This window comes from Podarcis raffonei, chromosome 14 (genome assembly GCF_027172205.1).
Source record: "Podarcis raffonei isolate rPodRaf1 chromosome 14, rPodRaf1.pri, whole genome shotgun sequence".
In the NCBI taxonomy this organism is placed as follows: domain Eukaryota; kingdom Metazoa; phylum Chordata; class Lepidosauria; order Squamata; family Lacertidae; genus Podarcis; species Podarcis raffonei.
The window spans coordinates 3103431-3122642 of NC_070615.1; the positions used below are offsets into that span (position 1 = coordinate 3103431).

At 43.4% G+C, this 19212-nt stretch overlaps 1 protein-coding gene across 2 annotated transcripts in view; it reads right to left on the reverse strand.

The window, feature by feature from the left end:
* MTMR10 (myotubularin related protein 10) overlaps positions 1-18598 on the reverse strand; it is a 52025-nt gene extending 33427 nt beyond the window's left edge. The window contains exons 1-2 of one of the 2 annotated variants that reach the window (XM_053364501.1): positions 18397-18598; positions 12213-12273 (exon numbers count right to left, since the gene is read on the reverse strand). In XM_053364501.1, coding sequence (XP_053220476.1) covers positions 12213-12273; positions 18397-18450 — 115 coding nt within the window. In that variant the 5' untranslated portion in view covers positions 18451-18598. The remainder of the gene's footprint in view (positions 1-12212; positions 12274-18396) is intronic. The other variant, XM_053364502.1, reaches the window with a different exon arrangement.
* Positions 18599-19212: the final 614 nt, after the last annotated feature.

The following is a 19212-nucleotide window of genomic DNA, read 5'->3' on the forward strand; positions in this document are numbered from 1 at the left end:
TAAAGTCACCTGCTGAACTGAACATAGCAACTTGTACAGATGGGAGGAATTTGCTGAACAAGGTCCCCAGATGTAGTGCAAATATGGCAAAGCCAGATGAAGAACCTGGCACCTGTCGTGTGCTCTTGGGCTTGAAATTGAAGAGTAAACTACAGATATATAAATCCTATGCCTTCTCAACATGTTAACAGCTAATAGAAGAATAGCATGAAAGCTTATCGTTTATTAAACAGAAAGACATAACACTGAAAGTTACTTCACATAGTGAGCACTGAAGCCACGTAAATACTGTACTACGAATGACTGAATGGGACACCTTTAAAAAAACACACCTGATCGTCAACTGTTTGTTGGAGATCCCTTTCCCCATGTCTATGTTGCATTGTATTCTGATGTTTTAGGGTTCTGTGTTTAGGTTTTGTTGAGCAAATTGCCAGCAAAATTAACTGGTACCAAAAGCATTGTAATGTAATAAGTCTACTTAATGTGACAAAAACAGGAAGGAAGTCATCTAAGTATCAAAGAGAAATGCAACCAAGAAAGTCAAGTAGGAGCAAAACTCAACAGCTGCATCCTGAACATGGCTTGTCTTTCTGAAAGCTGGGCAAGATTTTCTTTTAGGCTGAAGGGTGGGTACCATATTGCTTGTCATATTAGCAGTATCTGTGCTTTTAAACACGTGCTTATGTTTGCTGTAAAACTTCAAAATCTTTGACTAAGAATTTTTTTTTACTGCACATTTCTACAATTGGGTCATTTCTGATGTAAAAGCTCATTTGTTCCAGTACATTTTAGGAATCCAGCACCAATGCAAGCACTCAGCTGACATGGGAAATGTCCTAGGATATATTCTGGGGAAAGGATATAGGCACGTGGAAAAATAAGAAGTTGTAGTATTGAATTGGAGGGGGGCCCTATGATGCCTTCCTGCCACGATCAGAAACGCAGATACATAAGCTTATCTCCAAATGGCACCTTAAACCTAGGTTGCTGTCACCACAACGGAATGTCGAGGCACTCTTTCTGTGGTGGCATTTACATTATTTATCATCATCATCATTTCTATATTGCTCAATATTTTAAAGAAAACCATCTCAAAGTGGTTTACAACACATTAAAACATCAAATAAAATAATCCAGAATATATCAACCTGTATACCATTACTGCCACAAGACAGTTGTAGCTTGGGGGAGGGCGGGCAAAAAAGCAGTGAGGATCAGAAATAGTGGTTTGCTAAGGCCACCCATGAAGTGAAGTGACTTGAAGTAGGAACTTCCAGCACATCATCCCAGCAAATCATTCAGTCTTACCTAGGACACAGGACTTCTCTAGGGAAAACTCTCACAATTTCTCCCAGCAACTGGTGCACTTATGGTACAGCAGCAGCAGCAGCTTATAGCATATTTAGATGGATGTAGTTCTCAACCATATAATGGTTTACACATGCACTGTACCCAGAGAGCAAACTAGTATATTAAACTGAAAAAAACCTTGAATAAATTTGCGTTCTGACCTGATTATGGTCTCACAGCATTTTCAGTCACATAAGTTCTTACTGAAGAGTGGAATATTAAAACAGAATGGGTTTATTAGCATGCACCAAGCATTTATATGTAAATTTCCTCTAATCCATGTTTAAATGAATCTTCTGTTCAGCTTGCTCAGTAGCTATTTTAAAGTTCAAAAGGGAAAAAACTGCATTCTGGTGAGATTCTGTTTGTAAACTCATGAAGTACTTTTTGACAAACCTTTAAGGGAATTTTCATGAGCTCTTACAATGTGTTAGTGGTCCCACAAGAGATCTAGAAGTAATTGCATGCTGTTATCTTAACTGTTGCCACCTGTTCAGATTTTATTCAATATCCTTCCCTGTGAATTAATACTTAAGATGCTGACACTAATGGCAGATTACATGGGCTAGGCTCAGAATGAGGCAATTTTATAATTAAGAATGGAAACCAAAGTATTTGGACATTGTAGAAAGAGTAACAGTTTACATTGTTCAGTAGGATCTCTTGATATGATGACTTAAATTTTACAGGAATGAGAGAGAAGTGATTATGATGGAAGTGAAAAGAATGAGCAAAAGAGCAGGGCTTTTCAGATTGGTCACAGAAATTACTTTTTAATATTATGCAATGTTGATCGCTGCCCCAGATAAGTCAATCATTTCCCACAACACACAACAAACCAGAAGACGTACATAAAGCAAACCCCTACCTTGAAGTTATAATGCCATACCCCAATGAGGCACCCAAAAGGCTCCCCACTCCCCAACCTTTCATCTTCCCTCATCCCCCTAATGGATCAAAACAAGTCAGCAGCCTTTTCTTAGCAGCTCCCATAGTGTGGGATTCCCTCCCAAGAGAGATTAAATTGGCTCAAAGTTTGTTATCCTGCCGGCAAGCTAAGACCTTCCTGCTGCAGACGATGCTGATCACTTGGCTATCAGAACAAACTGTTTTTCTAATGGGTCTTGATGTATTTTAACTACTGTTTTTAACTAGTTTTTAAAAATAAATAAAAACGTGTCCCAGGATTAAGGCTTTCTGGGAAATGATATATAATGAATTGAAAAAGGTATTTAAATATACCTTCTTGAAGAAACCAGAGGCCTTTCTCTTGGGCATGGCCGGCCAAGTGGTGCCAAAGAAGGACAGAACTTTTTTCATGTATGCTACAACAGCGGCAAGAATACTCATTGCAAAGTATTGGAAGACGCAAGATCTACCCACTCTGGAAGAATGGCAGATGAAACTGATTGACTGTATGGGACTGGCAGAGATGACGAGCAGAATCCGTGACCAGGGAGAAGAGTCGGCAGAAGAAGATTGGAAAAAATTTAAGGACTATTTACAGAAATATTGCAAAATTAAGGAAAGTGGAATGGTGTTGGATTGAAATTGAGTGGTTTCTAGCTGTAATGATATAAAGGAACATAGATGGGGGGGAAAAAGGGTTTGGAAAATAAGGTGATATTATAAGCTGTAATGCTTTAAGTGAAGGATTTGCTGAACAAATAATTTTAAATGGAATACAAGAAGGGGAGGTATGAGGAGGTCTGAGAAATTTGTTATTGAAAAGTATGTTTTATGAACTATATGTTTTTTTTAGTTTTTTTTGTTTGTTCTTTTTTGTTTGTTTAAAAAATTGGAAAATTTAATAAATATTTTTTTTTAAATAAAAAAAACTTTGTATCTGATAATACTACTTTAAAATGTTGGAAGCCACCTTGAATTCCAACCTGGGAGAAATGTGGGATATTTTATTTATTTATTAAATTTCTATACCACCCTTCATCCTAGGATCACAGCGCAATTTACAACATAAAACCCAAAAATACATAGCATAGTAATAAACAAAAACAATACCCCCCCACACAGTTTAAAAGGCCACAGATTGTTTTATTAGCCAAATATACACATGATATAAACTCATGAAATTGTAAGAGTAATAATCATTTTCTAAAATGTCCACTCAGAAAACCAGTTCAAAGCCCCAGAAGGCTCGCTATTACACACACCGTTCATGGTTTTCATGATCTTCTTTGTTGCCCTGAGCATGTCCTTTAACTCCTTGTCTCCTAAAGCTTTGATCTACATTTGGTTGTGCCAAGTAAGAGCTTGTTCCAGCACAACCAAAGAAGCAAACCATGGCATACACTAACTGGTATCCCAACCTGGTCTGCTATTGACCATTCATTGGCTCAGATGAGAACAAATGCACCTTTCCAAGCACTTGTAAATTAACCAACCATCATCTGCATGTCATTTAAGGTCAGGATCTCCACTATAAATATGCACAAAGAACCTCTTGTGCATTACACTCAGTTCCAAATCCAGGCCACAATTAGTTGCATAAAATATGTATGAATCCTCTCATCTGATTGAAGAAAGAGGTTCACAGATTTAATAGTAGACAAAGGAAAAGAACCACAATAATCTGAAAATGGGTTCAGTTTCAGTCAAAACTTTTGTTATGGGTATCTTCCATATGTCTATAAAAACGAGTTATATCAAGTATACATTAAATAGGAACATGGGTATTCTCAGATAATTCAGTGATTTGTACTAGTCCTCAGATAATTCAGTGATTTGTACTAGTCCAAGCTTAGTTTATGGGACACGGGTGGCGCTGTGGGTAAAAGCCTCAGCGCCTAGGGATTGCCGATCGAAAGGTCGGCGGTTCGAATCCCCGTGGCGGGGTGCGCTCCCGCTGCTCGGTCCCAGCGCCTGCCAACCTAGCAGTTCGAAAGCACCCCCGGGTGCAAGTAGATAAATAGGGACCGCTTACTGGCGGGAAGGTAAACGGCGTTTCCGTGTGCTGCGCTGGCTTGCCAGATGCAGCTTTGTCACGCTGGCCACGTGACCCGGAAGTGTCTCCGGACAGTGCTGGCCCCTGGCCTCTTAAATGAGATGGGCGCACAACCCCAGAGTCTGTCAAGACTGGCCCGTACGGGCAGGGGTACCTTTACCTTTACCTTTAAGCTTAGTTTAGAGATGATAGCTCTTACCTATAATTTTACTCATTTATGCGTAAATGCAACCTCCTCTAACAGAGCCTGCATAAAAGTTTTAAACATAAAGGGTAGAATGTTAGCACATGAATCATTCCTAACTCAGAACAACCAAAGCAGTCACTGAACTTCCTGCACTGAACCACAAATGTAAAAAATTATTTTAGTGCTTCATATAGAACTAGACACATGCCATACCAATGCTTCCGAAATTAAACTCTCCTTTAAATGCAAGTGTACCATCTAGCATTTATGACCAACACATTTTTATTATAATTTTTTTAAAAAAAATAGCATCACACAAACCAGGTTTCCTGAGGTTTGGGGTGGTTGAAAATATAGCATAACTCAACTGTATACATACTTCTAGAATACTGTGATTTGTGTTTGATGATGCATCTAGCAACTGATGGGAAAGGAATATAAAAAGAGAGAACGTTCTAAATCTGTGCTTTTAAAAAACATACAACCCACAAAAACACTACCAAAAACTTACAGCAGTACAACTCCAACTTGGCTTAAAATTTCATGTTTTGGGGTTCAGTGTTTAACATACAGAAATCCACACTGTTGTTATGAATCTAGCACTACCATCTTGACAATGTGGGAAGAAAAGAGGGGTGAGAGAACAGTAAATAAAGGACATTTCGTTGAACCCACCCACACAACAGAAGGAAGAAGAGTGTGCGAAGAAAGGGTAACAAGAGATGAACATTTGTTATCTAAATTTACAAAATGTTGCCTATCAAGACATTCTAAACCAATTAACTAAACTACATACATCAGTTGGTTCTGGCCAATTACATTACCTCTTTGGGGGTAGGAGAACAGAGCATGTTAAATAGGGACAGTGACTAACTCATTTCTGATCAGAACAGTAATACAAGCAAGCAGGATGCAACTAAACTTGCTGAAGTGTGTCAGCAGCAGAGTTTACATCTTTTCAAGATGTTAGGACAGCTGCAGAGTTCTGATAAAATGGGCAAATTTCAGAACGTTCATAGATAGAAAGTTAACGAAGTTTATTGTTCAAATATTCTGATTTAGAGATAGAGAACTAAGCATAGAATAAGTAATGGAATGTAGCTAGGACGAAATTAGAAGATCTAGCAGGGAAAAATGCTACCTGCCTGCATCCTGAATTAGCTGGTTAACTATGCATTCTGTACACTGATTGTGAAAGATGAAACATGAAAAATAACTGAGGCCTCTTTTTGGCCAAAATTTGTTAGGACTTTAGCAATAGCTTTCCCATGGAAATGCCACCCTAAATTTCTGCAGAATTCAATAGAAACCTGTGCTGTTACAAGTCACAGTCAATATGCCTATTTCACTTCTATGCTGTCAGCAATATCAACTCACTGGAGGGTAAGCTCCTACTAACGATGACCAATTAAGTCTCATAATTTTTTAATCAAGTCTCGTATTTTTTGCTCTATAAGACTCACCTTTTCCCTCCTAAAAAGTAAGGGGAAATGTGTGTGCGTCTTATGGAGTGAATGCAAGCTGTGCAGCTATCCCAGAAGCCAGAACAGCAAGAGGGAGCGCTGCTTTCACTGCGCAGTGATCCCTCTTGTTGTTCTGGCTTCTGAGATTCAGAATATTTTTTTTCTTGTTTTCCTCCTCCAAAAACTAGGTGCGTCTTATGGTCTGGTGCGTCTTATAGAGCGAAAAATATGGTACTTCCTACAACTGGAGGGAAATCCCAAACTTACACTGTATTAATTTGCTGTCTGGAAAGTGAGGAGAAAATGGGGCTTAAGCATTAAAAACCTTCCTCATTGCTATGATACTCCTTTTAGTACAGACAAAAATGAAACGTGAACCTCGGGTGTGGTGGGCCAGTTATATCTGACCGACCCCTTCTGGGCCAAATTTGAAAAATTCACCCACCCACCAAGCACTTGACATTACAGGCAACCCCTGATTTGTATGGGTGTTGCATTCTGGGTAACTGCATGCTCCGCTCCACACAGCCACTGTTCTGCACCCTTTTCTGGCCATTTCTGTGTCACCGCAATGTTTGTGTGCAGAGTTGCAAGTCAATTGGACACAAGTAAATTGCTTGTTGCCTGTAAAGGTAAAAGGTAAATGACCCCTGAACCAAAGGTGACTATGGGGTTGCAGAGCTCATTTCGCTTCGGGCCAAGGGAGCCAGCATTTTTCCAGACAGCTTTCCGAAGCCTCAAGGAGGCTTTGCTCTAGGAACACAAAGGGGTTTGCAGTGAAACCTCTGCTAAAATTGAATTTTTCTCCTCCACTGGAGCTGGTTTCACTGCACACTCCTTCAAGATCCTGGAGCAAGGTAAGTTGCACTGCCCGTAAGGGGGGGGGGAGAACGTGCCATACTCCAACAGGGAAGGGCCTAACAGGCCAATCTGGGATTCATGGAGGGCCAATGTTACATGCCCACAAGCTGGACGTTCCCCTACCCCTGTTGCGGCTGCATTCAACAGGATAGAGAACTATCACACAGAGGTGTAGCTCCTTTTTTCTCCTCTAACAGGGAAGTAAGATACTGTTGTACTCTGGACGCACTCCGACTATACAGAGAATGCAAAATATTCACTATATATCCTAACAGTATATCAATCTTCAGTCCCCCCACACTTAAATTCTCTATTTTCTGATGTGACATTCTAATTCCTCTTTAGTCAGACTGTCCTTTGCAGAATCAGCTGGCCTCAATAATGACTCATTCTTCAGCCCACATCAGCAACTGCCTCCCATGTTGCTTGCAGTTTTAGAATGTTTCACAAAAATATTCCATGGGTCAAAGCTTCAGTGAAAACACACACCGAAAGTTATGCTGTTATTTTAACTGGAAAACTGAATTCTGATAACTTAGATCTGAGGCACTTTTAAGCTTGTAAGCTAACAGAGGGGGTTGCTTTATCTGTTTGCAATGTATGCTTAAATAATCTGGGAGCAGCTCCCGGGGGGCGGGGGGGGGGGCAGTGTGCTGCCTCCTGTATGATATTTATTTATGTTCTCTGCAGTTCATGACCCGGCAACTATTCCTACCCTGCAAGTAGGTTGAAACAGCAAGTCTGTTGCAAAGTGTGGAGAAATCTCAAATACCAATAAATCATGAAGTGTGGAAAACTAAGCTTTCTGCAACGACTATGGTAGAATGCAGTTGAGCTGTGTGCAGGACAAGCCAGCATCTCTCTGTGCTTCTGACCGATAAAAGAAAGACCCATTGGGCCGTAAACCAAAGTTCAGCACATAATTAGTCAAATTAAGAAACCATAGTTACTTTAGATTACTACACCCACAGATGGGGCACTGCCAGTTATCTTTTACAGATTTAATAGTTACATGTTTTATACAGAGTTTTAGACAATTCAGTGGCGGTCCTGGACTGAGTGCATGTCACTGGTGCTGTACAGACAACATAGGAACAACATCATAGGAAGCTGCCTTCAACTGAAGCAGACTACTGGTCCATCTAGTTCAGGATTGTTCAGAACGACAGGCAGCTGCTCGCTACAGTTTCAGAAAGGATGCATTTCCAGCCCTTTCTGCAGATTGAACCTGGGACCATTTGCATACAGGTGCTCTACCATGAATTTCTGGCCCCTTCCCACACAATACATGAGCAACAAACACGGACCATTACTCAAGTGCTGGATGCTGAGCTCTCTTCACCCTAAAGCCCAAGTAAAAAGGAAAATCCATGCTTGGAGGCAAGCTTCATCACTTGCTTCATCAGCACCCAAGTGTGGCAATCAGTTATTGCTTAATCTCACATTAAGTTACAGGACTGGAGAAAAAGTGGAGCTTCACAGTGAGCCTTCTGGGAAATAAATATTCATCTACTCCACGTGAGAGCAACTGTTAAAAATGTAGGGTGGGAAGAGACCAAGGAGGCAGCCTTCATCCACACCCCACTTCCCAGTTTGCTTTTTAGGGAAAAGGTTGATCTATTTTTCTCCTCCTCATCCCCTCCGCCCTTCTTGGCTTGCCACCTACCCTTCACCTCTCCTTTCTTTCTTAATGCTGGGGGTGGGAGGGACCCCCCCAAGCAGTCCCATTCAATATGCTTATTTTTGTGCATCATTATCTTGTGTGGGGCTTACTTCCAAGCAAATGCACCCTGCACTGGCTCATGGGACACATGCCTCCATTCCAAGTACAGTGGGGTCGGAAGGCACATGCACGTGTAGGGGTGGGCAGGGCTCTTAGGGCTGATATCTGTTTTTTTAACCAATGAACTGCTGGAACTGAAAAGGAATCCTAGAGTGAAGCCAAGAGAGCAAGAGCGATAACTGTGCAGTGCCTCTTGCTCTGTTGGCTTCCCAGCAAAGCGGGATGAGGGACAGAAGGGAGCCCTTACACAGAGCCCCTTCTGTCCCCCATCCCGCTGTGCTGAGAAGCCAGCAGAGCAAGAGCAATAGCTGCGCAGCGGCTCTTGCTCTGCTGGCTTCACAGCGAGCGACTGATGGGAGCCATGGCTCTGCCTACGGAGGCATCCCTCAGCTCGCGACTGCAGCTGTAGCCAAGGGATCCCTCTGCTGCCAGTGCATTCGCTCCATAAGATGCACAGACATTTTCCCTTACTTTTTAGGAGGAAAAAAGTGTGTCTTATGGAGCGAAAAATACGGTATAATTAAAGAACAAATCTGGGATATAGAATACCAAAATGATCTTAACCAGTCCTCTAAAATTTATAAATCCTTACATGAACCTCAAAAATCACACCCAGCAAATTACTTAAGTGCCCTAAAAGATAAAGGGACCCCTGACCATTAGGTCCAGTCGTGACCGACTCTGGGGTTGCGGAACTCATCTCGCTTTATTGGCCGAGGGAGCCGGCGTACAGCTTCCGGGTCATGTGGCCAGCATGACTAAGCCACTTCTGGCAAACCAGAGCAGCGCACGGAAACGTCGTTTACCTTCCCGCCGGAGCGGTACCTATTTATCTACTTGCACCCTGAAGTGCTTTCGAACTGCTAGGTGGGCAGGAGCAGGGACCGAGCAGCAGGAGCTCACCCTGTTGCGGGGATTTGAACCGCCAACCTTCTGATCAGCAAGTCCTAGGCTCAGTGGTTTAACCCACAGCGCCACCCACGTCCCCACTTAAGTGCCCTGGACAACCCTAAACATCATTGGGCATTTTCCAGAGCCCATTTTAACGTTCTCCCTTCAGCATTATTAGAAAGCAGATATCACAGCATCCCAACTGAACAAAGATTATGCCAATGCAACTCTGATGAGATTGAAACCATTGTGCATGTTCTTCTATACTGCCCTTTGTATCATGATACCTGAAGAGAGCTAATTTTGCCATTATTAAGAAAATTACCTGGCCGCTCTGAAGAAACCTATATTAAATACTTTCTTGCCGACAACTATCTGAATATCACCAGGCCTGTCACAAAATTCTGTTTTATGGCAACAAGGACAAGATAGTGTGGTGACAGTGATGGCTGACGAATGAGCACTGATTTTAAACTTTGGAACACAGATTTCAGTTGAAGGAGTGTTATTTTTTAACATAAATAAGTTTATAGGGAATTTTTAATTACATCCGCCACTTGATGCTGATGAAGCGCACATTGCTGCTGTTAATTTTGCTGTCTGGTCTTTGACCACAATAAAGATTGATTGATTGATCAGTTTCTGCCTTTATGGATAACAGACTTTAATAGCAAAGTTGAGGGTATTAAGGCATCCTTCTTTTAACAATATGTACTGAGCTAGATCAGCATCTCTTAAAATCTAGAGGTTGAGTCATGACTTTTACTGTATTTTTCGCACCATAGGACACACTTTTTCCCTCCTAAAAAGCAAGGGAAAATGTGTGCGCGTCCTATGGAGCAAATGCAGGCTTTTGCTGAAGCGCACCGACCCCTCTCGCTCTCCAGGCTTCAGGAAGCTATCCGCTAGCCGCTCCGGGAAGCAGGCTACTATCCGCAGCCTAGACACGGCTAGCGGAGCGCTGCACTAATCCCGAAGCTTGGGGTGTGCGGAGCTCAGCGCGCCCCAAGCTTCTGGGTGTCTAGCGGAGACCTTGCCGGCACCCAGAAGCTTGGGGCACGCTGAGCTCCGCACGCCCCAAGCTTCGGGATTAGCGCAGTGCTCTGCTAGCCGTGGGAGAGCCGCGCGGCTCTCCCAAAGCTAGCGGAGACCTTGCCGGCACCCAGAAGCTTGGGGCGCGCTGAGCTCCGCACGCCCCAAGCTTCGGGATTACCGCAGCGCTCCGCTAGCCGTGTCTAGGCTGCGGATAGTAGCCTGCTTCCCGGAGCGTCGGGCGCCCTGAAAGCAGAGCGCCCGGCGCTTCGGGAACACATCCACAGCCCAGGCAGCCCTGCGGGAGGTCCCGCAGGGCTGTCTAGGCTGCGGATAGCAGCCTGCTTCCCGGAGTGTCGGGCGCCCTGAAAGCAGAGCGCCCGGCAGGAGTTCCCCGCAAGGCTCCCCAAACTGCAGATAGCAGCCTGCCGCCCGGTGGGCAGGGTGCCCTGAATCAGAGCGCCCCTCGCGCCGGGCAGACATCCGCAGCGTGGGGAGCCCTGCAGGAGTTCCCCGCAGGGCTCCCCACGCTGCGGATAGCAGCCTGCTGCCTGGCGGGTGGGGCCCGCTGAAGCAGAGCGCCCCGCGCGCCAGGCAGACATCAGCCAGCCCCACAAGCTCGGGGGACAGCAGGGAGGCGCAGCGCCACCATCCCGCTGTTCCTCGACCTGGTTTGGTTTCCCTGACCTGCTTTTGGGGGGGAAATAAAGGGAAATTTTTTTTCCTTTATTTCCCCCCCAAAAAACTAGGTGCGTCCTATGGGACGGAGCGTCCTATGGTGCGAAAAATACGGTAAATGTGGTTAAAAATTCATTTTAGTACAAACTCTGAAAGCCTAACTTATTTATTGAGAGATTCACATAATTTTACATGTTTTCTGCAATTACCTTTAAACTAAAACAAATAGGGATTGCAATAGATTCTCTCCTCTTACTGGATGAGTTACATATTTGCTCTCTCATTAAGCAGAGGCTGTTAGATCATGAATTTCAAAGACTATCCTATTCAGCCCTCTGTATGCACATCTGCTTACGTAGGTTTGCAGCCTTGTCATGGAAAGATACCCAACTACTTTTATAATTTAGATACCCCTTTGTATCATAAAGCTTTTTTTGTTAACCCATTCAAACACCTCCCCCCTCATTTGTACTGTCTGGAACGTTCCAAAAAATACCCTTCCAGAATAGACTTTGCTCTTGTGGTATGAATACACCAGATACAATATACCATATAATTTTGGGTTGCCCTCTCTTCAACATTATTCAGGATATTTAGCCAAGATTTTTAACGTCAAATTTAAAACTACTTGATTTTACTTTATGGTGGCTACTGAGTCTTTTATATGTCTTATATGTTTAGTATATCTGGATTACCAATGTTTCATGCATGATTTCTCTCTCTTATGATTTTATTGTCTAAATTATGCCAATAAAGGCTGAATGAATGATTGAATGAATAAAACAAACAAATAAAAAGTATTGCTGAATTTTAAAAAAATGCAACTAGACATACTATTTTAGTGCTCAGGTTGGGGCAAATAGCCTTTTTACCCCAGTTTCTAACACCGAGTAGAACAGGATCAGATTTCAGAATTAGGAAGAGGCATCTTAAAGATTGACAAACATGTTCCTGCATATACCCATATGGGCCCCAAAACACTGCAACAGATAGAATGCTTACCTGGCAAAAGAACTGGCTCCAATTTTTTAAGTCTAGGCTCCGGTGCTATCTTGTCTTCAGTCTGAAACACAATAGTGATAAAAGAGAGATGTAATATACTTGAACTAATCTAAACTGCTTGTAGAAGCCTAGCCTGAAATACATATTCTAACCTAACCCATAGCTCTCGCTCGTGCTGTGTGTGTGTGTGTGTGTGTGTGCAGAAAGAAGAAAAGAAAAGGACCAAGAGAGACAGCAAATGAAGAGAAGGAGAGAGGATATTAAAGAAAGATAAAAGAAACATAGGTAGCCGCCCTTAGCTCTCAATTTGAGACTGTTATGGCACAGACATAACTGTCTGTAGCAAATACAGTGCATGACCACTGCTGTATAAACATTATGCTTTCAACAAGGCTGGCAACTATCTGCAGTATCAGAACAACTGGCTTCTATGCAAGTGGGTTAATATGGGAAGTCTTATCAACTTTGCATGTGCAACTGCACATGCTGCAACTGTGAGAAACCCTCCTGGACACCTTGCTGCAGCATAAAGCATGACATGAAGATTTAAAAAAACTTTCTCAGGCATAAGAAGAGGGTATAAGCCCTTTGGAACAGCCTCACTTTTACTGGGATTTTTTGGCATGCTGTTTTTAGTCACATGTTCTATTTCTTTGCATTTTCTTCCACAGTTCTTACAAGGATTTTAAAAATCTATCTTTAAAAAAAGCTTAATTCCAAAACTGAGTAAAAATCTAAGCAAATGCATTTCAATTGTGCTTGGCCAAAAGGAAAATAAATCATTTTGATTAGCAACACGATAGAGAAAAGAAGAAGCTTTATGTCAAGAAGTGGGACACAGATATTTTTTTTAAGTAATTACGATGGTTAACCTTGATCCAGGAATGGGTAATTGGCAGAATTCAATTTTTTGTGATATCAGGGGAGAGTTTTCATCAGAAGATCTGCCACAGCAACATGGTGTTGTCACATGGTGCAAAATTAGAAACAATATTCCACAAGATCTATCATCTGCCAAGAAGAGATGGCATCATGAGAGTGAGTTCCAGCGAATGTCATTGCTATGTGTACCATACAATTCAGAGGCAGCATGCAACTGAATGCCATTTGCGGGGAAACAATAGAAAAAGGGGGCTATTGCCTTCATGCTCTGGGGGGGGGGGGCCGCGCTTCCCAGATCATCTGGTTGAACTAAGTTGAACTACATTGGCCTTTTGTCTGATGCAACAGAACTCATGAGACAGAGGCAGATGAAGCACACTGCCAGGGCCCTCTCTATGTGGTAGAAGCAAGGGAGGTAACATCCCCTCCCTGTTGAAGACTTTTGTTCACTCCTAAGGGTGGGAAAGTAGGTAAGCAGGTTTGACAGACATGTGTGTCAGCTTTTCTTTTTCCATTCATTTTCTGGTTGTGTCCATCCATGCATGTATGAAACAGGACTCACCCTATTTAAAAATGAGCAACCCCCACTCCAAGGTGTCTCTCTTTACTCACCAATTTATCTGATGTCACAGTGAAAAAATAGTAACTTCTCCCAGCCCTTTAATTTCACTAACCAACACCTTTTTGCTTCAGGAAGTCAACTTTTAAGTTTAATGGCAAATCAGTTTTGAAAGCAGGGTATTTCACATTTGCCAAAAAGCTCCTGTTTAAAATACAGTTTAAATTGGCTGTATCAGTTAGATGTACCAAAAAAATTAACCTCAGATCTCTCAGTAACATGAATCAAGTAGCATTTTAACTTTAATCCTTCAAACAGGAATTTTAAAAAGAAAAAAAATCAGGCTAGTTTTTTATATAATAATAAAAATAAGAAAATAAGAAAATAAGAAAATAAGATAATAATAATAATAATAATAATAATAATAATAATAATAATAATAATAATTACTATTATTACTATTATTATTATTATGCAGCAGCCAATCTGACTGGGTTGCCCCAGCCCCTCCCAACAAAAAAATAGTAAAAGCACAACATCACACTAAAGACTTCCCTGAACAGGGCTGCTTTCAGATGTCTTTTAAAAATCACATAGCTGTTTATCTGTTTGACATCTAGTGGGAAGACGGGAGCGACTACCAAAAAAGCCTTCTGCCTGGTTCAATGTAACCTCACCTCTCACTTCAGAGCTGGATCTCAGTGTCCAGGCTGAAGTTCATTTAACGAACAGCTAAATTTAAAAATAAGTAAGAAATACAAGATACAAGCAATGTTATACTCAAATTGTTGTACTTTGAAGGCAATTTAAAGTAGCTCCAGGGTTGATATTTTTTGTCTTGCTAGAGTTTGTGCCTTCAGCACTTAACAGGTGCAGGTTTTATTCAACTTCAAGATACTGTGATATAAAACTGTGTACCTGTTGAGCTATTAACAGCAAGTAGTTGCTAACAGCAAAGAATGTCTAATGATAAAAAGGTGATTAAAGTAATCCCTATAAACATATTAGCCATTCCTTCAAGTTATGAACTGGACATTTAAAAGCAGGGATAGTCTGAGGAGAGCCAGACAACTCTATTTCACTGAAATACAAATTTTGCCAAGTATATAAGAAGGCCACATATTTAAACTAGTTGCCAAATAATGGGGAAAGGGAAGTATGCAAAGAGGCATTATAAAAGGATGTCACATAGAGGAGGGAGAAAGGTTGTTTTCTGCTGCTCCAGAGAAGCGGACACGGAGCAATGGATCCAAACTACAAGAAAGAAGATTCCACCTAAGCATTAGGAAGAACTTCCTGACAGTAAGAGCTGTTCGACAGTGGAATTTGCTGCCAAGGAGTGTGGTGGAGTCTCCTTCTTTGGAGGTCTTTAAGCAGAGGCTTGACAACCATATGTCAGGAGTGCTCTGATGGTGTTTCCTGCTTGGCAGGGGGTTGGACTCGATGGCCCTTGTGGTCTCTTCCAACTCTATGATTCTATGATTATACACAAAAAGAGGTGACAAAGTGTAGAGTTGCAAGGTACCCCAAGGATCATCCAGTCCAACCTCCTGCAATGCAGGAATCTCAGCTAAAGCATCCATGACAGATGGCCATCCAACCTCTGCTTAAAAACTTCCAAGGAAGGAGAGTCCACCACTTTCTGAGGGAGACTGTTCCAATGTCCAACAGCTCTTAACTAACAGAATTCCCCCCCCCATAGATTTAGTTGGAATCTCCTTTCTTGCAACTTTAAGTCATTGGTTTGGGCCCTACCCTCCAGAGCAGAAGAAAACAAGCTTGTTCCCACTTCCATGTGACAGCCCTTGAGATATCTGAAGACGGCTTTCATATCTCCTCTCAGTCTCCTCTTTTCCAGGCTAAACACACCCAGCTCCTTCAAGCTGTCCTCATATGGCTTAGTTTCCAGACCCTTGATTATCTTGGTCACCCTCCTCTGCACATGTTTGAGCTTGTCAATATCCTTCTTAAATTGTGGTGCCCAGAATTGGACACAGTATTCCAGGTGTGGTCTGACCAAGGCAGAATAGAGTGGTACTATTACTTACCTTGTTCTGGACACTATCATTCTGTTTATGCAGTCTAGAACAGCATTAGCTTTTTTGCTGCTGCATTACACTGCAGTCCACCAAGACCCCTAGATACTTTTCACATGTACTACTAACAAGACAGGTGTCTCCCATCTTATATTTGCGCAGCTGGTTCTTCCTGCCCAAGAGCTGAACCTGACATTTGTTCCTACTGAAATTTATTTTGTTAGTGTCACCTCTCCAATCTGTTAGGGTCATTCTGAATCCTGATTCTGTCTTCTGTGGCATTAGCTCCCCCATCCCAATTTGATGTCATCTGAAAATTTGATGAACATCCCCTCAATTCCTTCATTCAAGTCGTTTATAAACCTTTCCTGGAATTGATGTCAAGCTCACTAGTCAATAGTTACTGGGTCTCCCCCCGCCCTTTTGAAGATAGGGACAACACCTCCAGTCTGCAGGGACATCACTTCTTTTCCAAGAATTCTCAAAGATTAAAGTCTGTGTTCATTCTGAGCTTCAGTCTGCCTGACCTTCACCCTGCAACTGTTGGCTCCTTGTCAGTGCTCAAAATTAGCCAGACACCAGGTGCATTTTGCACCTGGCTATCGGCCACTTGCAACCGAGTGAAGATGCCAGGGTGCCAGGATGGCACCTGACATCTCTACCATATGGAGGTGCATGTCTAGGGATCATTGGATCTTGACTATTTTCACACCATATCCTGTAGAATTCTATCCATTATATTTTACATGCACAATCAGAATGAATTTCATGAACCAAAATGCTTTTTCTGTAAAGCCTGAGCAAGAGCAGTGAACAACATTATAGTCAATTGTTGTAGCTTGTCTTCACTTACCCCACCCCACGGCCCTGCTCAAAGTTGTGAAGAATATTCTTACATTGTGAATGGGATTGTCACCATTAAGAAAAAGAGGTGGGAATATATGTGGACTGTCCCTGGATAAAGTGATTTTTCTTCTTTCAGCTCTTAACCTAGTTCAAGGTTGTCACCTGAACTAGCCAGATGTTTAACTGATAATCAAGCACAACCAGTGCATTATTTTAAAAACAAGACTTTAGAGCCGTCCTGCTCAAAAATTGCAACTAGACATTCCATTTTGGCGACTGTAACCTTGGTTTAAGGAGCCATTTGGCTGCTGTCCCATTACACTAACTACAGGAGAAAATTGGAGCTTTACAGAAAAGAAAGAAGTTAGCTGTGAGTTTTAAGGAATGTGTTATTCTGTCACTTTCATGGGGATGATACAGAACCAACAATCCTATTTTTCTTCCAAATTTGGCATGATTTTAGTACTGTATTGCTTGAAATAAGAGTTTTCCATCAAGCTCTGTATATATTTCAGCACAATTAGCACAATTGTTCTTAGAATCTCCACAGCCCACTTTATGGGAAAGTGGGACTGTGATACAGTGGTACTTCGGTTTAAGAACAATCCAGTTTAAGAACTATTTGGTTTACGAACTCTGCAAAACCGCAAATAGTGTCTTGGTTTGAGAACTTTACCTCTAAGAACGGAATCCGAACGGTGGAAGGGCACCGGCAGCGGGAGGCCTCATCAGGGAAAGCGTGCCTTGGTTTAAGAATGGTTTCAGTTTAAGAATGGACTTCTGGAACGGATTAAGTTTGTAAACCGAGGTACCACTGTACTTTGATCCTTCAGGCTATTAACAAACAAGCCCACACAGACTGAACACAATGGAGCTTGCTTCTGAGGAAACAGTAAAACAAACTGCATGCCTCACACACTGCCATTCTATGCATGCCTATGCAGACTCAAACCCCAATGGGGCTTATTCCAAGAAGAGGTATGTGTAGGATAGCATTCTTTACCAGGGCATAAGAAAGCAATTCTAAACACGTTAACGCAAAAGTCAATCCCACAAGACTGCAAGCTGGTTTCCTAGACACTCTTTCCTGAAAAGTTAAGTTGCACTAAGGGAAAGGAAGGAAGAGGGCTCATTGCAAAGTAATGCATTAGGACTGCAAGGTGACAGCCCTGCTCCAGGACATGTTTCCCCAGAAATCAGCCCCATGGAGTTGACTTGCTGCCAAGGAAGCTTCCATACGTGCAGAGAATGCTGCTGCACTGGAGCCTCTTCCACCTGCTACATTTCAGAGTGCAGATGTTTAGCTAAGCAACTTCTGCAATATTAAGTTTATTATTATTACTAATTATTATTATTATTAAACTTGTGCATTACTCAGTGTTTCCTCAAGTCCCACCAAGCACAGACAGGAGCGGGTGACTTCAGCTGTAAAAAACCAAACCAAATCATGATACCCACTGAAAGAAGTCCCACTGAACTCAGTGAGAATTGCACTTATTATTATTTATTTCCCATCCTCCACTCTAAGGTCCCAGGGCGAGCGACGACATCGAAACACGCGCATGCATGAATCTAGGCTTCCTATTATCATCGCTGTTATTTCTTGGATTTGCAGACGGTCCGTCATCCGCTTAGGACCCCCCCCCGCAAGACACAAGGGCTGCGCTGTTCTATTAGGGGGCCCCTCGCTCCTGCCCCAGACTGGCGGGGCAGCCCAGCGCGCAGCAGCGGCGGGAGGGCGAGGGCGAGGGCGGCGGCTCCCTCCAGCTCAAGCCGGAGCTCCGAAAGGGGCTTCCTCGCACCTCAGACCCAAAGTGACTTCGGAGGGGGAACCGCCGCCGCCCGGGCGCGCGCGCCTTACCTGAGGCAAGAGGTAGGACTTGAAGGTGGCCTTGGGGGGCTTGAGAGGAAACATGACCGCGGCGGCGGCGGCAGCAGCGGCGACTCCCGAGCCAGGCCGACCCCGCTCGCTGGCTCCTTCTCCCTCGGAGCTCCGGGCTCGCCTCTTGGCCCCACCTCACGCCCGCGGCGGCGGCGGCGGCGGCTACTACGCCGGAGAAGCCACGCCCCCGACGTCACGCGCTCGCGCTCCCTCCGCTGCCGTCGTCGCGTCGGCTGCCGCTGCTTGCTCCTCCCTCCCTCCTGACCCCGCCTCCGCCATCCTCACGCCGCTCTGAAGGTTACCAAGGCGGGAGTTAGAGGCTCCGGCGCCCCGCCCAGGAAGGGGAAGAGCCGCAGCCCACGGGGAAGGCCAATAGCACGAGCCAGACGCCGCGGGGCGGGGCGTGAGGGGGAGGGGGGGCAGCTGCTTCTTCCTCTCCCACCCCGCCCTCCTCTCGCCTCTCGTCTCCTAGCAACGCTCGATGTGAAAGGAGGGAGGTGTCGGACGGTGGGGCGGAGGGTCAAACGCGGCCGCTCCGCGAGAACGGAGGCCTCCACCCCCCGGCTCGGCCAGCGGCCCTTCCCCGAGGCGTTGGGGCGTCAGCCTGGCCGTTGGTAGGACTTACTTTTCATTTTTTAAAAAAATTAAAAGCAAACATTTATTGAATAAAATAATCGGGAGGTTTTTTTCCTTTTCAATCAAGGAAAACATTGCTAAGGCACACATGCATTGAATTTAGGGTTTTATTATTTTCAACTATTTTAATTTTTTAGGGCAAAAATTTGTTGAACCAAA